Source organism: Mirounga angustirostris, unplaced genomic scaffold (genome assembly GCF_029215605.1).
Source record: "Mirounga angustirostris isolate CCGP_5_RB_7025 unplaced genomic scaffold, mMirAng1.0.hap1 SCAF_10, whole genome shotgun sequence".
NCBI classification, from domain to species: Eukaryota; Metazoa; Chordata; class Mammalia; order Carnivora; family Phocidae; genus Mirounga; species Mirounga angustirostris.
Genome location: NW_026991718.1, coordinates 9,794,630 through 9,821,787, shown reverse-complemented (window position 1 = coordinate 9,821,787; position 27,158 = coordinate 9,794,630). Strand labels below are relative to the sequence as shown.

General features: G+C 58.9%; 1 protein-coding gene across 7 annotated transcripts in view; it reads right to left on the bottom strand.

The window, feature by feature from the left end:
- Positions 1-20,630: 20,630 nt before the first annotated feature.
- Positions 20,631-27,158, bottom strand: part of EIPR1 (EARP complex and GARP complex interacting protein 1) — a 126,309-nt gene continuing 119,781 nt past the window's right edge. For 3 of the 7 annotated variants that reach the window (XR_010405412.1, XM_064571881.1, XM_064571884.1), the window contains 3 exons: positions 24,738-24,905; positions 23,359-23,567; positions 20,631-21,184 (listed from right to left, as the gene is read on the bottom strand). Coding sequence is in view for 6 of the 7 variants with exons in the window: in XM_064571881.1 (XP_064427951.1) it covers positions 21,010-21,184; positions 23,359-23,567; positions 24,738-24,905 (552 nt within the window). In the remaining variant the exon portion in view is untranslated. The remainder of the gene's footprint in view (positions 21,185-23,358; positions 23,568-24,737; positions 24,906-27,158) is intronic. The other 4 variants (XM_064571880.1, XM_064571879.1, XM_045884017.3 and 1 more) reach the window with 2 other exon arrangements.

Here is a 27,158-nt window from a genome sequence, read left to right as displayed (position 1 = left end):
TCCCAAAAGAAGACACACACAGGTCCAACAGGCAGTGAAAAAGTGCTCACCGTCACTCACTGTCAGGGAAATGCCATTGAAAACCACAATCCAATGTCACTTCACACCTCAGGATGGCCATTATCAAAAAGACAAAAAAGACAACAGGTGTTGGCAAGGAGGTGGAGGAGGGAGACCCTCGTGCACTGTTGACGGGAATGCAACCACTGTGGGAAAGAACACGGGGGCTCCTCAAAAACTTAGAAACAGCCTGCAATCCAGCAATCCCACCTCTGGGAATCTATCCAAAGGAACGGAGATCAGGATCTTGAAGAGGTTTCTGCCCTCCCAGGTTCAAAGCAGCATTATTCACAACATGATGGATGAATGGATAAAGAAGATGTGGTATACACATGTGGGGGGACATTATTCAGCCCTAAAAAAAGAAGATTAATAATCCCACCATTGTGACAACACGGATGGCCCTGGAGGACATCGTGCCAATTCAAAAAAGCCAGATACCCAAAGACAAATACGGTAGCACCTCACTTACAGGTGGAGTCTAAAACAGTCCAATCATAGTACCAGAGAGGAGAGTGGTGCTGATGACTTGGGGGCAGGGACCAGGAAGTGTGGGTCTAAGGGGACCGACAGCAGGTCTGCAGGGGGAGTGCGTTCTGGACATCTGTTATAGACTTAAAATCTGCTAAGACGGTAGGTCTTTGGTTACGTGTTCTTATCACACACATATAATAATAGCAGTGGAGGAAACTTGGGGGATGAGGAATATGTTTATGGCCTTGATGGCAAGGTGATGGTTTCACGGGTGAGCACTTATCCCCAAACTCATCCAGCCGTGTCCGTTAAAAATGCACAGCTCTCGCAGGCCATGCTTCGATAAAGTACTTCAACAAAACAAAGGGGAACATAAATCAGACTGTCTTCTTTCCATATTTTGGTCTCAAACCTCTGAATATCAGCCAAGAGATGAGATAACCGCTTTAATATATTTAAAATGATGTTGAAGTCCAAGTCCAGACTGAAGTCAGACAGAACCACCCGCTCGGTCCTGAATGATGTGTGCCATGTGGACAGACACAGGGGCGTCCACGGCCCTCTCCTCCAACACGGGCCTGGCTCCGCAGCTACTCAGCTGTGTCCCGTTGCCACTCTGTCACCTCCGCAGCTCAGCCTGCGTGTCCTGGTTCCCAACGGCCCTTCCCAGGGGAAATGGGATGGGGAGCGGGGACAAAGCAGATGGCTCAGTGCAGCAAGATGCAGAGTGCAAGGGTAAAACCAGGATGCCGGGCCACTGCTGTCCACCACGCTGGATACCATGTGCAGCGCCGGGCGGCTCTGACCCAGCTGTGCGTGTGCCCAGAGGTGGGGCATGCGGCCAGGTCACCAGCCTCGACTCCAGTCTAGGCCCTGACCTCAGCAACTGTGACTCTGGCAAACCCACCAGCCTCTCGGGGCCCAGACCCATCTGCTTAACTACAAAGCCAGACACGCGGTCTGTGCCCTGCGGGCCGCTAGGAGCTTTAAGTGAGACGATGCGTGCCTCGATGCCCAGTGCCATGTCCCCGTCCTTCCCCGGCTTTAGGTCAGGGCCTGGCAAGCTGCAGCTCTTCTGCTCACTTGGAGCTGCTGTGACATGTCTCAGCGCTTCTCTGGGAGCAAGAGGCTCCTTTCAGGAGCCCTCACAGATGAAAATCATCTACATGGACATGTTCCATCCTCAAGGACCTTGGACAAGATGCCCTTCCTGCTTGGAGCAAAGAGCCTCAGCCTCAGCCTGGAGCTCCTCTGGCGGGTGTCTGGGGAGGCAGATGCTCCCAGTTTCCCACGGGTTTGCCTGCCCAGTGTGCTGATGGGGGCAGCCGCTCAGGTGTGTCTGCAGACTAGCACACCCCAGACCCCTGTCCGCGTGCTGCCCGGGCCCCCCAGGGCCGAGGGCCTTCGGCACCGACCCAGGAGGCTCTGCCTGCTCTGGAGGCAATGTGGAGACCACATGCTTGCTGCAGCATGATCAACTGACCGTGACCCTTTCCCGAGAACAGGTTTCTGTGGGCAATGGGAGTGGGCCCACGGGCACAGTCAACTCCCCCGGGCAGGGGCAGTAGGCAAAGGTGTGTGGGGTCGAGCCAGCCTCCCCGGTTCACAACCTTGCTGGGGCTTTTCATCGTCCAGCAGCTCCTTCCCCATCCTGAACCCCTGTTCCATATATTTCGTATACCGTCCATGTCCCATGCATCAGCCCCGCTGGATATGGGGCGTGGAGAGGACCCTCCTGCAGCGCACTGTGGCAGCCTTCTCAGGGAACACGAAGGAGACAGACGGACCCCACAGGCCAGCGATCATCTGGATCTTCCCCCATGGGCCTCAATGTGCAGGAAAGTACACTCTCTGCTACTTACTAGCCTCGGCGGCCGACGAGCCACTTAACGTCATTTATACCCACTCCACAGATGAGAAGGCTGAGGCAGACAAGCTCAGTGACTCTGTCTCGGTCAGACCTCAGTCCTTCTGCTCTGTCCCTCCCTGGTTGGGGAGGCCCAGTGAGCCAGCCAGGAGGGCCGGGTCGGGAGGCTGGGCCAGGACACCCCCTGCCCCCCCAGGCACCTGCACAGGGAGCTCAAGCTTGTCACTCCACAGTGTCTGAGCCCCATACACCCTAATGTCACCACATCTTCCATGTGGGTTTCTTATGTGTCCACAGAGGGTGGGCAGCCGAGCTCATGACGATGTCCAGTACTGACCCCTACCCCCAGCCAGTGTCCTCCATCATCCTGCCCCTCGACAAGACAGAGGTGCTAAAATGCTGGCTTCCCCGGGGCCGGCAGGCTACGGCCAGAGTGATGCAGAGCCTGGCCCACAGCCACGGGACCGGAGCCCAGGAGGCAGACGCACACCCTTGCAGGCCCTTCATCTGCCTGGCCGGCGGGTCTGGTTCCGTCTGTGTTCACAAGCCCCAGGAGCAGAGTCTGACGCTCGGGTCAGCCCGGAGAGCAGCTAACACGTGAGTTCTTTTGGAAACAGGAAGGGAGTGAACGGTTTATTGAGTGTGGCTCCTGCTGGGCTCCTTCTGTGCCTCGTACGGCGTAACCTGCCCCTTCAGGAGGGACACTGATTATCTGTCTCTGGGAAACTGTCACCCAGCATGAGGACATTGCCCAAAGTCCCGAGTTACAGTCAGTGGACCCAGTCATCACCCGTGTCCGGCTGCTGAACCACACCCATTCCAGGCCCCAAATGATGCTGACGGGGGGAGGGATGATAGACGACAGTCACCAAGGCTGATGCACTCGCCAGGCACGTGTGAGGTGCGCCCGGGCGGGGGAGGCGGGTGCCCACTGCACTGCAAGGTCATCCAAGGTCATTCTGGAGTCTGGCCCGACTTGGGTGAGCCGAGGGAGAGCAGGCCCCCTCCTGCCAGGGTTCTGTGGGTTCGGCACGCTAGGGACCCACACTGTGTGCCGTTCTGAGCACTGGCCCATGCCGGCCGCCGTTCTGCAGTTGTCTTCATCTGTCTGATTAAAAATTACACAGAAGTGGGGGCGCCTGGGTGGCTCAGTCGTTAAGCATCTGCCTTCGGCTCAGGTCATGATCCCAGGGTCCTGGGATCAAGCCCCGCATCGGGCTCCCTGCTCGGCGGAAAGCCTGCTTCTCCCTCTCCCACTCCCCCTGCTTGTGTTCCCTCTCTCTCTGTGTCTCTGTCAAATAAATAAAATCTTTAAAAAAAAAAAAATTACACAGAACGAATCCTTCCCCAGGGCCAGCTGCAGAGTTTCTCCCATACAGAAACACAAACCCAACCCAGCGGCTGCCCCCTGATTATGCACAGGGAAGGTGAGGCTGCCACCAGGCTTCGGGACCATCCCCAGATCGCCCGCGCTGCAGTCAGGGAAATGCGCAGAGGCACCCAGGCTGTGGTCAGAGCCCCAGGAGGATGGCCGGAGGCAGGACTGGGGGTACCCAGCCAGGAGACCCCGGGCACAGGCACGGAGCCACGGGAGGAGCTGGGGGAGCCTCGAGGTCCTTGGTCAGCTTCCCACGTGGCGCATGAAGGCCCAAAGGGGGCAGGAGCTTGATCTGTTTCACCCGGCAGAAAGCAGTGAGCAGACAGAGGGCCAATGGACAGGGGCCACCAGAGAGAGGACTGGGAAGACCTTCGCCATTCGGTATGACTGCCTGAGGCACGGCTGCTCATCCTGGTAATGAGCCCTTTGTCCCCTGAGCCGGCTCTTCTTCCTGGGTACACTGGGAACTGCTGAGCCCCATGTGTCAACAGGCCAGTGGGCTGTTCTGTTCATGTGTCCGGGAGCGGGGACTCGATGGTACCAGGCCCAGGAGATGCCTCGTGTGTTACTTCCTTAGAATAGAGGGTCTGGTAGTAACAGTGCCCACGTGGCATTGTGACACGTCCCTCCTGCGGACACACTCCTGCCACAGTGACAGACGGGCCCGAGTCCCAGAGTGCGGTCAGCGGTCTCGGTCCTCAGGGAGCTCATGACACGCTAGAGGATGGGACACAGCCTGCTAACGGAAGGAAGGACTGCCAGAAGTGAGGGCCACGGGACTCCGGGGAGAGGGGGCCGAGGTGAGGGCCGCGGGGACTCCGGGGAGAGGGGGCCGAGGTGAGGGCCGCGGGACTCCGGGGAGAGGGGGCCAGGGGGCTGAGGTGAGGGCCACGGGACTCCAGGGAGAGGGGGCCAGGGGGCTGAGGTGAGGGCCACGGGACTCCGGGGAGAGGGGGCCAGGGGGCTGAGGTGAGGGCCGCGGGGACTCCGGGGAGAGGGGGCCGAGGTGAGGGCCGCGGGGACTCCGGGGAGAGGGGGCCGCTTTCCAGGCAGGGCCAGCAGAAAGCGTTTGCTCAGGCTGTGATCTGAGTAGGCCCACCTCGCGGGACCCGCCACACTCAGCCGGGACGCGGCGCAGGGGTGAAATCAATCAGGCAAATGGGAAGGGCCACTGTCACCTAGATATGATGTCAGTTTGGACCACGTCTGACAAAGGCTCATCGCAGGCTGAGATCCGGGTGAGACAAGCCGGAGGCTACACTTGAACCAGAAGCCCATCCTCCGGGGGCTTCCGGAGCACAGGGTCTGCGGCCGGCCCACCGGTGGGCGCCCAAGACGGCGTGCCCAGCCTGCGGCCAGGCTCTCGCAGCGCCCCACCCCCACCCCCGCTCAGGCAGTCAAACGACAGGAGAAAGGCAGTCCTGACACCACCATCCTCCACACGCTCATTAGGCAGGAAGACACAACAGGGCATGAATTTTTAGGCAATAACTCATGCCTAGAAGCAATTTTAGACACAAAAGTTGAAGGATTCATCATTACCATATATTCACTTCTATTTTTCTTTTTCGTGCTATAAAAAAATCATGTCTAAATCTCCTAAAACCAGCATAGCTACATCAAAAAGTGGACTGGGCCATCAACTTCGACAGTTTAAAATAACCAGCTGCTGAGCAGGAGATGCTCCTATGAGCCCCTTACCCGGTTTGGTTCTGTTCCCGGGGGATGATGATAAATACCCTGTTCCTTATTGTTGCTTAAACAACAAACAGCAGTGGAAGGAAGCTGCCCAGCAAACAGGCCCATAAAGGCCGAGTGCGCCCCGGCCATGCCCCCGCTCTGGGGCTGTGGCGCCGGGTGCCGGAGGGGGTCACTGCGTTGGACGCCCTGGCTGGCTCACACGAGGCCTCCGGGCTGACACCGGGCCACGGCCCTGGGAGCCATCTGCGTTCCCTGCCCCTGAGCACCGGCTCTGAGGCCACAGCGGGGGCGCTGGAGGCCGCACCAGGCTCCCTTGGGTGGCTAGGATTTGCTGCGCTCCTACTGCGTGCCGCAGACTCCACTAAGCCCTGAGGATGCAGCCATCTCCAACGTGCCCTGATCTCCCGTCGTGGCACTGACATTCCAGACGGGGACGGCGGCCAGCACAGGTGTGTCTGTGCCCTCGGAAGGCAGGTGAGCCGTGCCCGGAGTGCTGCCCGGGAGGCTCCAGTCACTAACATCCCCGAACCCGGGGTCCTCAGCTGTGGGACCAGGACTCACCCCTGTGGCGCTCGCACACCTCCACGCAGCTCTCTCTGCTCACCCCTGACGTCAGCGTGGACCGCAGCTGGTAACAATGTGTCTCACCCACTGTGGCTAATTGTAACCCCAACAAAGGTGGATGTTATGATGGGGAAACGTCAGGGGCGGGCAGGAAACTCTTCCTTCTGCTCAATTTTTCTGTGAACCCAAAACTCCTTTAAAAGTTTTAAATTTGGGGGGCGCCTGGGTGGCTCAGTTGGTTAAGCGACTGCCTTCAGCTCAGGTCATGATCCTGGAGTCCCGGGATCGAGTCCCACATCGGGCTCTCTGCTCAGCTGGAAGCCTGCTTCTTCCTCTCCCACTCCCCCTGCTTGTGTTCCCTCTCATGCTGTCTCTCTCTCTCTCTCCCTGTCAATTATATAAATAAATAAAATCTTTAAAAAAAAAAAGTTTTAAATTTTTAATCAATAGACTTAAAAAATCTATTAATTTTTTAAAAACCACACACACAGATCTGCAAAAAGAAAAGGGACTGGCCTTGGGTCCTGCCCCAGGGGCGTCAGCCTCACGAAGGTGCTGCCCAGCTCATGGCTCACCAAGCACCGCACTGCGGAAGAGGGGAGGTCACCTGCCCTCAGGCGCTGGAATCTGAACGGGCTGCTGGGGTGGGAAGCCATGCCCTCTCCCTGCCAAGGTGTGCAGGCCGCAGGGAGGAAGGAATGAGCACCTGCAGGCGGGTGGTCCCGCCTCCCCACTTACGCTCCCAGGGTCCTCACAGCCCCCACGTGCACACAGCCCACCTCCCTGGCCCAGAACAGCAGTGGGCACCTTTCCTGGGGCCACGTCTGCTTCCAAAGCAGAGCGCATAGGGGCAGGCCCTGTGTTTCCAGCCCCCCAACAAGGACGAGCCCAAGCTGTCCCTGCAGAGACTCCCCAGGATGCTTGTGCAGCTTCTGAGGGAACACGCCTGCCCCAGGCTGGCCACACACCAACGAGGGTCCAGGCCGCAGGTCCCAGGTGGGTCTAGACAGTTGTTCCCACACGCCTGCAGCGATTTCCCCATCCCTGCTGGCCCAAACCGCGGTCTGGCCCCCAGAGTAGAAAGGAGGCAGGATCTGGGTTTCAGACGGGCCCGTCCCCATGCTGCATTCTCTGTATGGGGAAAACCCTGCCCCTGTGTGTGTCGTGGCTAAAAGGACAGACGGTTCTAACAAGAGCGATCTGCCGTGAGGAGACAATTAGCGGCTGACACCTTCACTGAACACGCCCTGAGCACGCAGGTGGACGGGAGGGCCTGGTCCCAGAGGCACCGTCCCAGCCCACACCTGGTGTCAGCACAGAGTCTGGAAGGTCGGGCTACGGGCCTCAGCGCACACAGCTCACCTGAATCTGGGTGGGCTTGTTACAGCCTCAGCCAAGAGACCACGACCTCAGTGTCACTGTGGCTCAGAGGCTGGACTGCTTCCCCTCCTGGAGCCCAGAGTGACTGGGAAAGAGGCCACCAGGCCATGAGGCAGCCCAGCACCTAGGCGCGGCCTGTGGGTGCCCCAGAGCCCAGCCTTGGACGAGGCCATCCCCTGCACAAATTCCCGTCCCAGAGGAGCCACAAGCAGAGCCAGGTGCTTGTCGCCTTGCCCCACGAGGTGTGGGGCTGGTCTGTCCCGAGCACTTGGGAACAAGTCACATCCATTGCCCCGTCACTACCACAACCACCCGTGAAGAATTACTGCCATCACTGCTCACAGGGGAGAAGCTGGAGCTCTGCGAGACCCAGGACACAGCTCACAGCAGTCCAGTCTCAGGTCAAACCTGGTTTTTCCAGACGGCACAGGCCTGAGTCCCGTCCCCGTGTGCCCCTGCCACACACGCCTCCATGGGCCAGAGCGGCGGCGACTCAGACACAAGCCTCCGCTCACCGCGGGCGCCAGATCCGGCCGCTACACCCGAGGCCCCCCATGCCGCTTCTGCTCTCCACGTGAGCTGCCTTGAGTGCTTTCACACTCAAGCCACAAAGGTGTCCTGCTATTCTCTGAAATAAGCACAAAGCCACCGCAAAGCCAGACCCGGCGCACGGAGAGCCCCCCAGTCCCTGGAGTCAGTACACACCACACCCACTGCCGACGTTTACAAAACAACGTGCATGGTGTCAGGAGGGTCGGAACCCAGGAGGGCCCAGACACGCTGTTCTAACAGCCAGGGGAGTAGACGTCCACCCTGGCCTTGAGGAACACGACCAACCAGGGGTGGGAAGTTTGGGATTCTCAAAGGGGGCACGTCCCTCATTAGGCTCTGCAAGGAGCTGCCAGGCATGTGCAGAAAGAACCAGGAATTATTGGCCACACCTGGTCCTCAATAACTAGGGTGCTGGCAGGCATCCCTGCTGGGATGCACCGGGGGGCGGGGATGCACGGGAGGGCCGGAATCCACCCAAGGGCCGGAATGCATGGGAGGGCGGGGATGCACCAGAAGGCTGGGATGCACCAGAGGGCCGGGGATGCACGGGAGGGCCGGGGATGCACAGGAGGGCCAGGGTTGGCCTGCAGGGAGGCTGGAACCTGGTCCTCACCAGAGCACGGTCATGCTGGCATGCGATCTCAGGCTCCCGGCCCCCAGAGCCCTGAGAAATAAATGCCTACTGTCTATGCCGCCCACTGGGAGCTCTTCTGTTCCGGCCACCCCGCAAGCTAAGACACTGGGAAGGTTCACCCACTGTCCTGTCCTGTTACAGAACCTGGACTGGATCGCCCAACGGAAGAACCGAGCGTCACCCGGAGATCTTGGAGGCAAGGAGGTTTATTTAACGCTGGCAGGCTCAGAGGAGAGTGGTCTCCAAAGGCCTGAGCCCCAAGCACAAACAAAGGGGGCAATTTATACACTTCTACTTCCACATATTTGGCACTTTGGGCGTGTGCGGGAAGCGGGGCAGGGAAAGGAACCCGGAAGAGCCCTGGGGCAGGGGCTGGGACTCTCTCGCTGGCTCGGTGGGCCATCTTAGGACACAGATTTTCCTTATCAGTCCCCCCTTGATGCCCCTTTAAACACCTAGTTTAGAGGGCATCATTTTCATTTTCTAAGGGGAGATAGTGAGTAAGGAGTAACTGGAGTCTGATTTTAGCAATTTGAGTAGTGATAAACCTAGTAAGGGCATTAAGAATGCAAGGATCAAATGCTACTATGAGGAGAAGCAACAGGAGGGGGCCGACAAGGGGGGTGAACCAAGGGAACCACTGTGAGAGGGTATCCCACCAAGTCGTCCGCTGGAGTGTTTCCCACCGGCAATGTACTCGTTCCTGTAATTGGGTCAGAGTTTCTTGGACCACCCCAGACTCATTAGCGTAGAAACAACCATTCCTCCTGTAAGAAGAGGCAGAGCCCCCCTTGCGCGGCCATGAGCAAGTCGAGCCCACACCTGATTTGGAGGACCGCTGAGGCCAGTGAATCGAGTTGGCGCTGCAGGGCCAGGGCCGACTGAGTGAGGGCAGAAAATTCTGCCGTGAGTTGTTGAGTTAACCCCTGGTACTGAACCTGAGGCATCCCGATGCCAGTGGCACCGAGGGCAACACCTGATGCGGCCAGCAGGCTCACAATAAGAGGGATGGCCACGGGAGACCATTGCGGGCGGCTAGGGGGTCTCCACATGAGTGGGGCATCGCTCCTGGGGAGGACTGAAAGATCGGGTAAGAGACCGACAAGCGTGCATGATTGATTGCGCAGGGTGGTGCAGATGTATACACCTTGATCACAGGCCAGAGTGTTGTTAGGCGCACAGACCCGACTGGCCCGTGATGGGAGAGGAAGAGTTTCCATACGGCGGTACCGGAGCCAGAAAGGGATAATCTGAGGTCCCCGGTGCCGAGGTGGGAGGTGACACGGTGGACTGGTTGAGGATGACACCTAGGTATTGGACGGGACCGGGCTTCATACAGATCCAGCAGTCAGATGCTAGGGGTAGATTCGAGTGGTTAAGCGCTTGGTGGGAGGTATTAATCATACCTAACAGTTGCACTATAGATGCTTGCTGCGTGTGGATGGGGGACCCGGGGATGCGCCAGGGCGAGTTATTTTCTGTCTGACTCTGGAGGTTGACTGTAAGGCTTGGAGTGAACATCGACTTAATCATAAACTTGGCCATGGGGTCAGTCCATAGGGTGATACTGGCCCAACAGGAGAATGATTCCTGTAGCCCATGAGGGGGCACTGGGTTCTAAGACTGAGAGGGTGAGTGGTATACAGTGATTGTTAGAGCAAGAGGATGGGGTGGCGTTGCGTGACAAGGAAATCGGATGTCCCTCTGCTGTTTGAGCCTCCACCACCTGTTGAACCATCGTTCCATTCCTGGCCAAGTCGCTACCCGTGACCCACATCCCCAGGCTTGCGAGCAGAACTGAGGGCATGTGTTGGACTGTTGAGGTGTAGGGCCCCCACAGATGTGGATATCTACCAGCCGGTAACCTGAGTGAGGGCCATGGTAGGAACACCGTCTATGAGGTTCCCAGGAGGTATAAAGAAGCTGGCATCCGTCAAAATGGAGGTCAACCTTGGGCATGTGCCCATCCCAGGTGGAAGAAGTCAGTGGGGGCGCTGGTGTGGGATTGAGGGGGATAAGATGGAAACGCCATTTGCCAGTAACAGTGATACGAGAGTTTGCCCCCCTTGCCGGGCCGGGCAAGCTAGAGGCAGTGAGGAGGAACCGCACACCAGGTAGCAGAAGACCGGGACTAACTGGGGCCAAGGAAACCATGGTGAAATGCACTCAGGAGTAGACAGCAGAGGGCCAGTAAAAGTGGGATCTGTGACCTTAGGTAGAGGGAGCCATCGAGGCTAACACGTCAGGAGATGAAACCCGTGGACAAGTTAAGTGCAGTAATACACCCTAGGGTCATCCAATAAGCAATGACAATAGCAAGCCTCTGGGGGAACGTCCAGTCAGGAAGGGCAACAGTGTAGAGTCCGACTCCCAAGCTGAGGGAAATCACACAGATGAGAGCCCCTGAGTTCACACTGGCGAGCCTGGCAAAAGGGCTGTTGTATCGCCCGCATCCCGGTGGCCCCGAGGATGGTCACAGTCCTTTTGCTGAAAGGTGTCACTGGGGAGGTGACAAGAGTGCTGGGCCCCAGTATCAACCATAAAGTCACTGGTTGGCCCCCACCTTCATTTTGACCGTGGGCTCATGGGGGCCAAGGAGGAAAGAGCCCGGGCCCCCTCAGTCTGAGTCCATTCCCGCAAGGCCTATGAGGTCCTCCTCTCGGGTTCTTCCTTGTAGCGGCTGGGCTTCTGAGCCTTTCACCGGTTGAGACATTCGTTTCTCCAATGCCCTTTCTCTTTACAGTAGGCATATTGATCCCTTGCCAAGGGGGTTCTGGGCTTCCCCCCTTTCGGTGGTTGGGGTCTCCCTATCTTTGTGTTGGCCTTTTCTTTCACGGTGGCGGCAAGGAGGCTGACTTTCTTTTTCATCTTTTTGTCGGCTTCCCATTTGGCTGTGACCTCCCTGTTCATGCAGACCTTATTGGCAATCTCTATTAATTGGGTGATGTTCATCCTGGCAAAACCCTCTAGTTTCTGAAGTTTTCTTCTGATGTCTGGGGTGGCCTCAGCCACAAAGGTGGTGTTTACCATCTGTTGGCTTTCCTGTGCCTCGGGTCAAATGGAGTGTATATCCTGTAGGCTTCACATAGTCTTTCGTAGTAGTCCCTGGGGGACTCCCCTGGTTATTGAGTGACCAAGGATACCTTAGTCATGTTCATGGGTTTCTTAGCTCCTGCCCAGGTTCCCCGGAGGACGGCCTCCTGGTATCAGCGGATGTGGGCCTGTCCCATGCTGGGCGCTCTTCGGGTGCGGCCGTATTAGCCGAGGCAGCAGGGTCGATGACTCCCGCTGGTGCGTGCTCTTCCAGGTACTGTCGTGCACCTTTCATTATTCTCCTTTCCTCTCTTCTGTGTTAAACAGGGTGCAGAGTAACTTGGCAGTCTTCCCAGGTCAGCCGATGAGTCTGGAAGAGGGATTCCATGAGGTCTACCACAGCCTGTGGTTTCTCAGAGTAGGATGGGGTGTTATGTTTCCAGTTGAGGTTGGTGGTGGAGAAGGGCTAATAATACATCATGGAATGGCCGGGTTGGACCGTCCCATCTTCATCATGCCTCTCGGGTTCCCAAGTCTCTCGTACCGGCATTTGGAGGGCGCTTATGCCCGGCCTAGGGGGCAGCCTGGCTGCTGGTCCTGGCGAAAGTGGATCCTCTGGGCCTCGGGGTGGCAATGGATCCTCTGGGCATTGGGGCGCCGGTGAAACCGATGGTGGTGGAGTGTCTAGAGCTGAAGGGTCAGGTGTAGGCGGTCTCGTGGATACTTACGGTGGGGGCAGGGTCGGTTCATCCTCGGGATCTCTGGCTAGGATTTGTGGAGACCGGGGCTTTTGGTGATTTCCTTTAGGTCGCTTGGATGAGGCGATTAAGACCCTGGCCTGTCCGTGCCCGATGCAAGCAAATTGCACCCAGGGGGGAAGGGTCTGAGGAATTCCTAGCCAGGAGTCAATGTATGGAAACTGGCCAGGGTGTCTTGGTTCTCCTGTTACGACTCACCATACTCGACTAATCGCTGGGACATCCAATGTCCCTTCTGAAGGCCACCTGACATCTAAGGTGGGCCATTTCAATTCACATGGGGTTCTCAACTTGCTGGGGTTCATCCTGACTCCATAGTCTCCCGAAAACCCCTTCTTGAAATTTGTGATCATGGTCTCTAGAACTGTAGGTTTACTCTGCCCTGACCCCATGGTAATGTCCCTGTGTGCGGTGGCACAGAGACAGACAAGGCGGGGGTTGCCTCCTGGGGTGAGAAGACCAATCAGATGCCCGTCTGGCCATGTCCCGAAGAGCTTAGGTGAGGCTTAGCTGTAGCAATCTCAGCATTGTGACTCGGAAACTATTCCGATGCCACCATAGACTGTATGCCGTTCACCACGGAATCGCAGACAGGCCCACTCAGACTCCGCAGGCTTCTGGGGACCTTAAGGGTGCCCGCCCGTGGAGTCACAGAATCAGTCCGCTTGAGCAAGTCAGGTTGGACCGCACATTCACTCACACATTCACACTCCAGAAGTTATTACATTCCCTCCCTGGGAATCCCTACCTGGGAGACCTCTAAGAGGTCTCTGGAAGGTGTTCAGTCTCCCCTTACACCCTGACGACGGGCGGGCCTGTCTGGGTCCTGGGGCCCCAGGCCTTACCGGAATCCGACGTCAGGACCAGGTCCTCATCTGCCAAGTCTCCTGGAGTCCAGCGGGAACCGTGGAGCGGGGCTGGCCTGAGGCGACCGGGGCGGGAGACTGCCGAAAATTAGGCAGGTTGCGCCTTCTCTGTTATGATCCCTGTTCCGTCACCACCCCCCTGTTGCCCCCATACCGGTGGCAACAATGGGCCAGCGTGGTTGGGTTTCCCGGTCAGGGAACCAAATGTTACGGAACCTGGACTGGATCGCCGGATGGAAGAACCAAGCGGCACCCAGAGATCTTGGAGGACAGGAGGTTTATTTAATGCTGGCGGGCTCAGAGGAGAGTGGTCTCCAAAGGTCTGAGCCCCGAGCTCAAAGGGGGCAATTTATACACTTCTACTTCCGCACACTGGGCACTTTTGGCGCGTGCGTGAAGCGGGCAGGGAGAGGAACCCGGATTGGTGCTCGTGGGAAGCCGAGCAGGGAGAAGAACCCAGAAGAGCCCCGGGGCAAGGCCTGGGACTCTCGCTGGCTCGGTCGGCCATCTTAGGACACAGAGTTTCCTTATCAGCCCCACCACGGGAGGTCGAGTCACAGTTCAGGGCCCCAGCTGCCACCCCGAGGGCCTGGAGGGCATGCCAAGATCACTGTGCCTGACACTGAACCACGATCCCCACCACAGGCGACTGCAGCCACAGATGAAGATCCATCCTCCTCTCGCCCCACGCGGTTAGAGGCCCCTCCATCCCCGGAGCTGTGGGAGCCACTAAGCGTACCCCCAGGGGCACCCCTGCTCCTCGCTGCTTGGGCTCGCACCCTGCCTGGCTCCGGCACCGTCCCTTCCGGGCACCCTGCGGCCCGGCCTCCACCCCCACCCCCACCCCCCACCGCCTCCTGGGGACAGAGCTTCTGCACCTCCACACCTGCAAGGCCCAGGGATGGCAGCCGAGGGAGCCCGCGGGCCCTGCACACACCAGCCTCTCGCCCACCCTAGCCGTGGGGCTCAGCCAGGCTCCACCCTCTGCCTGGAGGGCTCCCCACACGCGATGATGCTGGGGGCGGGGGGTCTTCAGGAGACTGAATAGTCACCCTGCCTTGGGGCCCATCTCCGTCACCGGCGGCAGAGTGAAGAGGGCGGTGAACTCGTCTGGTTCGCTGAAGGGTTTACAAGGAACACAGAAGCCAAGTTGCCACGAATCTGCGGATTTCCTCCTGGAAGCACAGGAGCCCAGAAAGTTCTGGGTGGGATCTGCAGCTTGTGCATGCTTGCCCCCACGGCACCGGGGTCAGCTGTCCCTCGGCCCTCCCTCCTGCGGCCCCGGGGGGCACGCCGGCTCCAGAGAGAGCACATCCAGAATGCAGCGAGACGCGGGGAAAGCTCGCTGGCTTCGTCTGAGACCCCGAGGAATCGCATCACGTCCGCTTCTGTGTGTGTGCACAGAAGGAAGCCGCCTGCAGCGGGACGGCCTGCGACCTGCCCTCCTTGGGGCAGAGTGGCCTGGCCGCGCGCCGCCTGCTCGTCTCTGCATCCGTGAGCCCCATGCCGCCCCAGTTAGTGCCTGAAACCGCCCCAGGGCCTCCCCAGCCCCTCGGCTCAAAGGCAGTCTGTGCCCTTGCTCGACCGGCCCTCATCCTAGGACTCGGGGGTTTTGAGGGGACCAGAGACGCTTCCTGCCCCTCACCCTCCCACCTGGGTGGGGCTGACGCCCCCGCTCAGAGCCCCCATGACTCCCAGCTCCACACAGCCCGTGGTGTGGACAGCCCCGAGGCTCCTGTGTGTGCTGTGTCCCTGTCACTCTCCTCTGGAGGACCCACGTCAGCAGCTCCAGGAAACCTGTGTGTTTGTGGGCGGGGCGCTGCGCCGCGTGCACACCCCGCGTGACAGCAGGGCCCCGCCCGTGGCTGAGCCCAGGCCCAGTGGCCCGAAGGAAGCAGGACCAGGGGCCCCCCCCACGGTGGGTGCTTGCAGTCCCCGGGCAAACACACAAGGACCCCACATGCTGTAGCTGGAAGCCAGGTCTGAGCCGAGGGAGAACCCTAGGACTGAGCTCAGCCTATCGGGGCTACGTGACAGGCACCCCGAACAAGATGTGGGGGCAGGTCTGGGTCCCACCAGGGATGCCCGCTCGGTGGGATGGCAGCTGCCGCGAGGCCTTGGATGCAGCGGTGCTGCCGACCCCCCCCCCCGCACCTGTGGGATGGGGTGCCTCTGCTTGCTGGGCGGAGCGCAGGGGCCCCGGCAGGGACACTTGAGAAAATGCTTTCCAGTCCGCAAAGGGGCAAGAGCGCAGGAGGGGGCTGCTGCACCTCCTTCCAGCCGACGTGATACATCGACCAGGGCGCTGTTGCCCACACCACCTGCCCACCCACAGCCCGCCAGGAGGGGTGCCCCTGCCCTGCCCTCCCCACCCGCACCCCACTTCTGCAGAGCAGCCCCCTTACGACAACCAGCACCGCCTTCTTCGGCTGCCCCCGCTTTCACATCTCTGCTCGCTTGCTAGCCTCCCTAGGACCGAGCCACCGCAGACCCTCTCCCGGCAGGAGCGTCGTGCTCCCCTCACCAGATGTCCAGTGCAGCCTGGGGAGCCGCGTGGCCCCAGCCCAGCCCTTGCGTGTGCCCACGTGCGGCTGGAGGCAGGGGCCGCACCCCGCTGGGCCCCTCCTCTCCGTCCCTGGCGCTGGGCACAAGCTTGCAGGGCTGGACCGACGAGGCCGCACAGCCTGCCGTGGCCATGACTCTTGCGACACACGCCGGGCAGAGGCGTGTGAGAAGGGCGTGGGGAGCCCAGCTTCCCCGCACCGCCAGGGGCTGCCGGCGGCTGGGAGCGCCAAGCCAAGAACTGTGGATCCAACCCGCACGTCTGTGAGCCCGCCCGCCACCCAAGCATGGGCAGGGGAGCCCGACATCGGCAGGAACAGGGCACTTGGCTCCCTCCTGAGAAGGCTCCGAGGAGCCATGCGGGCCTGCCTCTGCGGTCAGTGGGGGAAGTCTCCAGAGGAGGGGACCTGGGAGCCTGTTTTCCGAGAATGAGCAGCGTTGTGCCAGGTGGAGGAGGAAAAGCATGTCTGAAGAAGAGGCCGTGTCGCCTGAAGCAGACGGGGCCAGCGGTGTTCACTCAGAGCACCCCTTACTGCAGAGAGGTGGGACGCGGCTGGACAGGCAGGCTGGGCTCGGAGCGCGGGGACGGATGGTCAGTGGTTGGACTGCCCGACTGATGGAACAGCCGCTAAGTGCGGTCACACACGGGGCAGCATTTCAGATCAGCCTGCAGGCCGCGTCCCTGGGAAGCCGCCAGGCTCTGTGAACACCAACGCGTCACAGTCCTCTCGCCTTTCCTGGGACCGCGAGGTGCAGAACGGTGGCACCGTATGGGGTCGGGGACGAGCTGCGAGCCCCTCCGAGTTCTGGTGTTACAGAAGAGGACAGCACGGAAGCTAAGGAGGCACATGTCCACCCGGGACCAGAGGGAATGGAATCTGCCTCGACTCGTAGGTACTGCTTTCTCGCTGCACCACGGCACCATGCCTGAGAACCCGCTCCATCTCTGCAACGGGCCCAGCTGTGGCTCCAGCACCTGAAAGTAAGGAGGAGCTTGCATTTATTTCACGAATTTCACGAAAACTCAGGTGTATCCTAAGTGGTATTTCAAGTATCCATCCACGTATCCACCAAGTACTTTATCTCGAGACAGACGATCAGCTTTGGGGCATTGACTGGTATTCTCCCCAGAGATGACTATGGCTGAGCCCATTCCAGACTCGGCGGCTCGTGTACGCCAGCGACCCCCACTCTGCCAGGCTGATATGCTCTGCCCCCGAGTGCCCAGGTGACACCTGATGGCGGACGGGTCCCCTCCTAAACCCTCGCTTCCCTTGGCTTCCAGAACACCCCACGCACCAGGTCATTGGTACCTCCCCCATGCGCCCCTGCTCTCTCCCCTGCAGGCCCCTGCCCCCACGGCTTCATGCTGGGGCTCAGCCCTGATCTTCCCAGCACTGACCCCGCGGTGCTCGGCCTGGGGCTCCCTGTGCCACCTCGACGAGGAAAACAGACTCCTCTCCCCACGCACCCAGCCCGGACCTCCCCCTGGAGCTCAGCTCAAATATCCAAATATACTGATTGATGTGGCCACTGGGCTGCCTCACAGGCGTCTCAAACTCACAGCCCAAACCCGGCTGCTCGCCTCCCTGACCCCCCACCCTGCAACCATCCTAGTCGCTCTGACCAAGAGCTGGGCCCTGCCCAGTTCCTCTCCTTGCCTCCTACCTACTTCTCGTCTGTCAGCAGATTCCACGGCCCCACCTGCAGACCCATCCCCAAACCACCCGCCTCTGGCATCTCTGCTGTCTGCTGGCCTCTCAGCAGCCCTTGGCTGCTGCCACCTGCATGTCCACGGTGCACCTGCAGCAAGCAGCCCAGGTGCAGGGAGAGGCAGCCCCAGGACAACCGACATAGCCGTGAGCCTTTTCACTCATTCCTCCCCCAGCGCCCCCTGCTGGACGCAGTGTGGCCTTTCAGTTCTGGCTGAAGAACTTCACACAGTGGAGCATCTCCTGTCATTTTAGGGAAACAGAGGCTTGTTTCCTCACATCCCAACCCCCAGCCCTGGTGATTCTGTGGGGGCAGCAAGGACAGCAGCAGCCACAGGGGCCCATGGAAGCCGAGACTGGGGAAGGGGCCCTTCCTCTCTGATGGCCCAGAGGGTGTGGTCCCCGGCAGGGTCACCGGCTGCAGCTGTGTCCTGCCACCACGGGCCCAGGCCTGGAGGGGTGCAGAAGAGCAGGGGAAGCAAAGCCCCAGTCCGATGGCCACGGCCCTGAGGAGGGGAGCGCCAGTGGCCCGGACAGCACTGAGAAGGAGTCAGAGAGGGAAGAGCCCGTGAAAGCATCCGTCAGGTGGTTTCGGAAATCCCTGGTGACAGACACCGAGACTGGTGCCACCAGACAGTCCAGAAAGCGCCCCACACGCGTGGGGCCAGCTGATGTCAGACACGGAGCAAAGCAAGTCAGTGCGGAAGGTCTCCTAACAGAGGGGCCCAAAGACTCGGAGATCTCTGCGGGACAAAAACCCGCGAGCAGAACCTCACACCTTATTTAAAAGAATCAGATCCAAATGTAAAATGTAAAACTAGGGAACTTTCAGAAAAAAGGAAGGGTGAGCTGGACCTCAACCAAACCCGAAGCCTGGGCTCAGCAGGCAGCGAAGAGAATGGAAAGCTAAAAGCCGGGAGGAGGTGCCTGCCCATCACGTGCCAGACAAAGGACTTGCCCTCAGGGCACAGGAGAGCTCTCAATCTCTAGTCCTTAAACACACAATTAATGGTCAATTTAACTAAAAAAAAAAGTGGGCTGGGGTGCATCGCACTCTCCATGACAGCCCGGGTCACGATCTCAGGGTCGTGAGATCCAGTCCCACGTCAGCTCTGTGCTGGGTGTGGAGCCGCCTGCTTGGGATTCTTTCTCCCTCCCTCTCCGTCCCTCCCCCTCTCTAAAATAAATAAATAAAATCTTAAAAAAAAAAAAAGATTCCCTCTTCCTTCTCCTGCTCATGCACTCTGTCTCTCCCTCTCTAAAAAAAAAAATGAACTTTACCAAAAGGACACGCAGATAGACGGTAAGTATGCACGCAATCGTTCCTCGGCATTAGCTGCCCGGGAAGCACAAGTGAGAGCCACCACCAGCCACTGCCACACCCCTGGGAGAGGCCGCCGGTGCAGGGGCCAGCGGGCGTGGCAGACAGAACAAGCAGCCAAGGCCCATCAGCGCACTTGCAAGTGGACGCTAAGGCAGGGGTCGGCGCACTCTCTTGGGCAAGGTCAGAGGGTAAACATGCCTGGCTTGGCGACCACACAGTCCCTGCTGCAGCTGCTGAGCTCCCCCACCGTGCAAAGCACCCAGGACCATACATACATGAACAGGTGGCCATGTGCCAATAAAACTTTATTGACAAAAGCAGGTGGTGGTGGGGATGTGGACTGCAGGTATAGTGTGCCAAGGCCTGCCTAGGAAAACAAAAATTGATGTTTACACAAACACCCAGACGCAAAGACGCACAGCGGCCCCGCTCGTGGCCACCCGCACTGGAGACAACACGCACAGCGACTGGAAGAATCAACGAATCGACGGGCATTGTGCTGAGTGAAAGTGCCCGCCTCGGTCGCTTGCTCAGGACGCCCTCCGAGAGACTGAGGCTGCCAGGGCTGGGCTGCAGGAGGGGAGGCCACCAAGGAGCAGCAGGGATTTGGGGGTGATGAACTGTTCCGTACACAGACCGGGAATCTCTGCATGCACTAAATTCAGACGGTCACCAAAGCAACAAACAGTAACAAAAGCAGAGGCAAAGCCTCCACCGGGGTTCCAAGCCACCAGCCCCTGCCTCTGCTCCACGGCTTCTGTCCCCAGGTCCTGGGCCTCCCGCTGCCCTCTCCCACCACTCATCTTACCAGCCTTCTTGTGCTCCCGGTCGGGCCAGGCCCACCGTACCCCAGGGCCTTTGCATACACTCTCCCTTTGCCGCAGCTCTCCCACAGTCACCTTCTCAGACAGGCCCTTTGTTCAGGATCAGATCCCCCCATCCCGTTCCTGCTCCCAACAGCACTTCCTCAGCCCTGCTCTGTACTCCCCTGGCCTCAGGCCCACGTCTCTACTCCAACAGAACAGATACACAACCTGCTGGCGGACAGGGCTTGCCCGGCAGCAGTGTAGACTCCAGGTAGGCCCTGACCTGTGCCTTGCTCTCTGCCACGCCTGCAGCCTGGCACATGGGAGGCACGCGGTGAGTTCTCGACAAACACATCTTCCTCCCCGCCCCAGGCCCACCTGTCCTCCCCTTCCCCCAGGCCCCACCGCCCCCCCACCTGTCCTCCCCTCCCCTGGGCTCCACCTATCCTCCCCTCCCCCCGGGCCCACCTGTCCCCCCCCCAAACCCCACTTGTCCTCCTCTCCCCCTGGGCCCACAGAGGAGGACTAGGCAAGAGCCCACATGCTCTGTGTTCAGGATCACCAAGGAGTGGGGGTCAGTACCATGCAAGGCATTTCACAAGTGCGAGTGTGCACTGACCCAGGGCATGCGTGCGGCTTCCAGGGACGAGGAGTTGCACCTCCAACGCCATCGGCGTCATGTGAGCAGGACCCAGTACAGAGCAGCGCCCATGACCGGGCGCCCAGGGCCGATGGGAGACACCTGGTCACTGCCATGGTGAGCGCCCAGGCCAGTCGTCCAGATGCCATGGTCCGCACACAGACAGTCAGGCCCGCACACAGCCTGGGCCTGGATGCAGGGGTGCGGTGGCCCCTCCGCCCATCAGCCTTCCTTCTGGGCAGGACAGAGACCGTAACAAAGACCAGGCGACAAGGCCCCGTGGGGCAGAGTTCCTGAAGGAACGAGCCAGGAGCCTGTGTAGCCTTGCTTATTTTATTTTTAATCTCAAGAAAAAATGAGTTAATATTATGGAAACAAAGTGGGGTTTTTTTGTTCTTTTTGTTTTTTTTAATGGAACTCCCAACACCCTGACAGAGACCAGGGAGAGCAAACAGAGACCAGGCAGACAGCCATCCACAGCAGGACGGTTCACGCCCTGGTGAGGACGCCATTCCCGTGGTCAGTGAGGAAGACTTCAGGCAGGCTCAGCGGCTGCTGGCAGAAGCTCCCTCGTCATGTACGAAGGCTTGCCAGAGAGGCAGGCAACGCTGGTTCTCCCAGACACGGGTCTATCTGGAAAACTACCTCCAAAGAGCCACACGTTTTCGAGAACCTGCCAAAGACGGATCAGGATGGGACTACAGCAATATGTGGTATTTCAGCGCCCGGGGCACCCTGTTGATGACGAGCCTCCCGTCGTAACTCAGGGAGGCGAAGAGCCAGGGGTCAGCAGAGGACCAGTCCACGGCATACACGCTGTCCTCGTGCTCCTCGTAGGTCGCGATGACGCTGTCCTGTGGGGGCTCCTGGCTCCTGCAAGGCACCAGAGACACGCATGAGCCAGGCGGTGGGGCATCCTGCATGGGGCCGGCGGCCGGGGCCTCGCTCCTCTCATCTGCGAGATGGGAAGACTGACAGCAGCCAGCCCTGGGCCGCACACACCCTCACACGGCCGTGAGGAGCGGAGTCCTGCAGCGGCGTAGGAGAAGCCACGCTACCACCAGGGTGACACCTTGTTTTCTCGGGCTGGGGACCAGCAGGTGCCTGCGAGTCTGCCAGGGGCCCCGAGGTTCAGGGGCGGTGACCGCAAACACCCATGAGGGCTGAGGAAAGGGTGACAAGAAGCAGAAAGGACCCTGGGGGCGGCCAGCGTGGCCCTGCCCTGCGCAGGGGTGTAGAGCTGGCCCGGGGCACGCAGGCCCCACTGGCTAGGCAGGAAGGGGCCCCTGGTCCTGGCTTCAGGCTTCACGGCGCGCTCCGCCAGGGCTCCCGTGTCACCTCCCTTCAAACCGGAGCGACCGCTCTCCTTCTCCAGGAACCCTGACCCGATGGCGCCAGCCGTGGGACACCACGGGAGCCAGGAGAGCACAGAACTTGCCTGTCGACTGGGACAGGACATCACGCGCCGTCCACTCTGAGCGGCCACACCCCAAGCGCGCCCCAAGGGCATGGGCTCCTCTGGCACTTTTCTTCCCATTCCTACACTCTGCGCTCCTAGACTCTCCGAGGATGCTCTTCTCCCCAACGAGACACCCGCCCTCTGGGTCCCACCCTGGCCTCCAGTGCTCTGGGTCCATCCACTTCCTGTGACGCGGACCAGCCATGCCCAACTGGGGCTTTGTTACCAACGCCGCATGAAAATCCCCTTGGGGATTCTGTTCTCCTGAGTTTGCTAAGTCACATGGACAGAGCACGGGAGCGGGACTGTGGGGACACCAATGTCGATGTTGCTGCATCAGCCGGGCTTCCCACCCCGTGAGCCACATGGGCACCAGCTGTGCCCCCGCGAGGCTGCGTGCAGAGAGGCCGGGGAGGAGCGCCAAAGCCCACGGCACCACGGTCGGGAGGTCACTGCACCAAAACCACCAGGACCGTGTTTCCAAACTGTGCATCCACGTGCTTGAACAGAAAACAGACAGCTGTGGAAAAGGCCCCACTACTGAGATCTGTTCTCAAAAGTGAGGTTCGGCCAAGCTCAGGCATGTGCAGGGAGAATTCGGACAACAGGACAGTAAAGAACCTCAAGCAGAAGGACAAGCCCTGGCTGCACCGTCGGGCTCGACCGATCACTCAACTGGGGCTTATTCCAGACTGCCCTCCCTGGGATCCAGCAGCCGTGAGCCTCGCATGCAGCTCCCCCACACGAGAAAAAGTGTACTCGAAACACAAGAAATGTCCCCTTTTAGAGTCCACGTCACTGACAGAGAACACGGGCTCTCCCGACTTCTCTCTCCCGCCCACAGAGCTGCAGGTGCACTCTGCTCGCAGCCGGGGGCTCCGATGCGAGCCCCAGACCGGGGCGCCCCTGCTCTGCACCAACCAGGAGTGGGACCCGCACAAGTCCCGGGCCCCCAAGAACCCCACTGTTCTTGGGGGCATGAGCCCTGGTTTGAAGAGCTAGCCCCTGAACAGATGCAGTTAGGATTGGCGAATTCGCAACCAAGAGGCACGACTGCTGAGACGCCCCCAAGGTTTCCCACGTTCCCTACGGAACCTCGGGGCAAGAGGGCCGGGGAACACCCGGGATTGGGGCTGACGGTGCCGGCCTGGAGTCTGCACCCCGCCACAGTGAGGGCCACTGGCCAACGACTGGACCACACATCTCAGACCCAAGCCTGAGAAGAGGACACCGATGACAATCTGTCGCCCACAGGGGCTAGCAAGTTCTCATGACTACCCGAGCAAACGTTTAAAGACTAGTGACAGTCTTTAAAGTCCCCCGTATGGTGCTCAGCAAGAAAGCGGACAGACATGAGCCAGTCCACGTTTCAGAACCCACACAAGATGGCGTGAGCTGACCTAACCCGACCCCCAGGCCCACGTGGCGGGTACCAATGTCCTGCAGAACCGTGAGCCCGGGGCCGGCAGTGGTGGAGGCTGCCCCGACCACACACGCGGACGCTCCTGACAGGAGCCGCCTCGACTGCGGTGGGGTGGGGGGTCTGGGAGAAGGGAGCCCCCACACCACCAAGAGCGTGCGCCCTTACTTCTCCTCTGGACGGCGCTCCTCCTGGTCACTCAGGTCATCGTCGTCCACCAGGTGGCCGAAGGGCTCGGAGGAGATGGACACCATGTTGGACAGGATCACCCTGCTGTCGCTGCTGCCCGTGAGGACAAGCTGGTCGTGAGAGTGGTTGTAGCGGATGCTCCACACCCTGGGAGGCAAGCAGGCAGTTCTAGCTCTACTCGGACCTTCCTGGATGGGGTAAGAGCGGGGTCGCCGGGCCGTGGATCGCAGACCGCACAGTCTGACACGAGAAGTTCCCAGAAGAGGACCGAGCTTACTGCGTGTCTCTCTACAACCTTCTCCTAAGTCCCGGCCAGCCGAGACGAGGCCAAATGGAAGCACAAACCTCGGAGGGAAAGAAGGGCTTGCGGCTCACCCTGCCAGCCAGGCTTCCAGAATCTGGCAAAACTGTACTCTAGCATGCCAGGTTTTTAAATGTCCTGATTGCAATCTCTACCTCCAAAACCAATAATACATTATATGTTAATTAACTCAATTTAAATTTTTAAAGAAAGAAAAAAGAAATGTCCTGACTGCAGAAACATGACTTCTAGTAAGTAATTCAAAGAACTTAGGAACACAGACCAGAAAAGGTCAACTCTCCTGGAATGTGCCCACCCTGGCCTAAACAACGACTCCTGGCAGTAGTTTCTAGACGTTTCTTCCACATACACACACAAGCAGCAAAAACACACACACAAGTGCACATATGTAAACACGAAGAGGTGCACGCCCATGTGCAAACATGCACACCCTCACAAGCACACGTGCAAACAAGCAATCACACACACAAGCGCGCACTTACACATCCAAATACACACACATGCCTCACTGGAATAGAAGTTAGCTTATACCAGGCACACTAGTCTGGAATGGATCTCTCACCTACTTCAGCACTAAATACCTGGCAGGCAGTAACCACTAAACCCAACTGCTCTTGGGTACTGTCCACCCCACACACAGAGCTAGTCTCCTCCTCACCCACAGCACCGTCCCCACTTCACGGGCATCACAGACAGACCTAACCCATCCTTACTGATAGGCATTAGGGCAGTTTCCCGCTCCCCAACACGGCAAACAATGCCGCGTGAACATCTGTGCCCACTGTTTTTGCATATATGAACCGGCACTATTTCAGGAGAACACAGAATGCAATGTTTTTCTTCTTTTCCTATGTTTATAAATCACAAACATTCGGATTTGGAATTAGTGTTTCTTTAGGAAAAATAAAGCCGGGTTGATTGAATGATTCACAGCAGCACAAACTAAGCTGGTTTGTGCCTTTCCAAATGGGAAAGGAATTAGCAAAATAAATTACAAACCCCCCTCCCCTGACCCAGCATGCAGAGAAGTCAGTACCAGTGGGAGTGTTCCTCCAGGGTCTTCACGGGCTCGGTGACATTTCGGGTGTCCCAGAACTTCACCTTGCAGTCGTCCCCACAGCTGGCTAGGTAGTACTGCTTGTTGGGGTTGAAGTCCAGGTCCCGCACCAGCTGCCCGTGGGCATTCTCTATGCAGTATATCTGGCTGGGGAGAAAGCGAGGGGAGCACACGGGACAGGAAGTGGGTCATGACGACTCCATGCTGCAGACTGGCCCCGTCTCCTATTCCCCATCAAGTGCCGGCCTTGGGGGACCACTCGACCCGCCACGGCCATGCAAGCTGGGGCTCCCCCGTGCGATGGGACAGCTCAGGTGCCAGGGGGCCTGGTGATTCCCCCCTCAGTGCCTCTCCCAGGGGGGCCCAGGCCGAGGCTTCTCTGGCAGCACGTCTGTGATCCCGCAGCTGTGGAGGCGATGCTGGCTCCTAACTGTCCCAAACGTGACCTGGCCCCTCGAGAAGAGAGCAAGTCAGCAGGAGTGTGACAGCACGAGGAGCGGGGACAGAGGCAGGAGAGCTGACCCAGCTCCAGAAGGACACGGAGAGAGAAAAGCAAACGGTCAGCAGCAGGCTGCGAGGACAATGCTGGTGGAGTCGGAAGACACAGACGGAGGGAGGGAAGAGAAAACTAGAAAAGCAATACAAACCATGAAGGGGACGGTGTGTGTCATGGCTGGGCTGTCCTGCATCCGTTCTCAGCCCCTCGCAGTGCCAACACATCTCCACCATGGCCCAGTGCAATGCGGAGACACAGGGCAGTTTTACGATCAGTCACTCAGCTGTTTAGGGTGTGTGGGCTCATACGCACACGTGCACACACACGCACGGAAGCACACATCTGCACACACACGTGCACACGAGGCACACGTACACACAGACATATATGCGCGCACAGCCCTGGCTGAACCCTTGACCTCCACTGCTCCAGGCGGCTCCTCAAAGGGTGTGACATGAGAACGTTCGGTCAATCACGTCCTTCTAATGTCAGAAACCCAAACAGAGGGGCAGGTCATCCAGTGAGGCTGGACAACGGCTGCACCTGGTCAGGGGGGCGAGGCCACCGCTGCTCTGTGCATTTCTTCCCGGGGTGTGACTCAGCCTCCCCTACAAGCACTCCCTCTCCCCAGGCTTCCCGGCCGCCTATAATCACCCTACGCGTCTGACAACCATGCCGAGTGCACGTCCCTCCACCCTCGAGGTGAGTAAACTCACTCCCTTCCATCGTCTCCCACGCTGGACTTCCTGACCCTAAACCACTTTATATCTTGAAATGGTTTTTATATCCTGCACTTTTCCAATATTCTTATCTTTTCCTAAAAGAAGACACCCCAAACCGGAAGGAAGACCTTCCAAGTGAAACAGGCAACTGTACAAAACTAAAGCCCTGGCAGGTCGTGGGGCGCTGGGCGGATAGTCACACACGCCACGGGCACCAGCCGAGGGTGTTCTCCATGCCCTGGGGGCAGTGATTTCAACACGAAAGCACAACACGTTCCAGAAGCAGCATTAAAAGCACCCTGGCTAAATAAAAACCAAGCCGTTTGCAAAAGGAGAAATAACAGTCAGCAAGGAATCATCCGGGGGACAGAACCGGGCAAAGGAAGGTGCCGCCACCCAGAGCCACGTCTGCTGTCTTTGTGTGGGGGCTGTAACGTCCTGTCTTGAGATGCTGAAACTCCTCACATCCTTTACAGAACAATGCAAACACAGGGAAAGATGGCCCCAGGACTCGCAGAAATGGCTCTCCGGCGGCACGTTCCTCGGGCAGCAAAACCACACAGCCCTCGTGCAGACACACACACCCTGAGGAAGTGCGACTGATTATTAGCCGCTGAGTTTTCAGAGGGGCCGCAGACCTAAATTTAAAGTTGTGCCCCCCCCCTTGAAGGCAGCAGACGTTACTTGGTGACGTCCGTCTCTGCAGCTCGGTGATAAATTACGGCGTGCTGAGGGGTAAACTGTATCTTAAGAGCAATTGCACGGCTCCCGTTGCCACAGCAACAGATGTGCTCACCATCACTCCTTTGCCTATCAAACCACACCTGGAGCAGAAAAATCGCTCTTATTTGTTCCATTAGAAGTGCTGGCTGCTGAGCATAATGACTTACAGGACAAACCATGCTTCCCCGAGAGGGGCGGATCTTAAAGGGCCAGAAACTGTCACAGGCAAGTCCACAAACTTCACGTGGGGCTGCACCTGCCCACCTGTGCTCGCCAATCCCAGCGACCGAGCGTCCGGCGGTCCCCCTCTCCTGGGTGAGGTGCTTCGAAACCCACTCCTGATTTTCACTACGAACGGCCAGCACTCACTCAAGGGACAGCCACACGGAAGAGTAAACAAGCCAGTGAGGAATGCCGTCCCCCTGCCACGGGGCCGCGAGCTCAAGCCGGGGCAGAGAA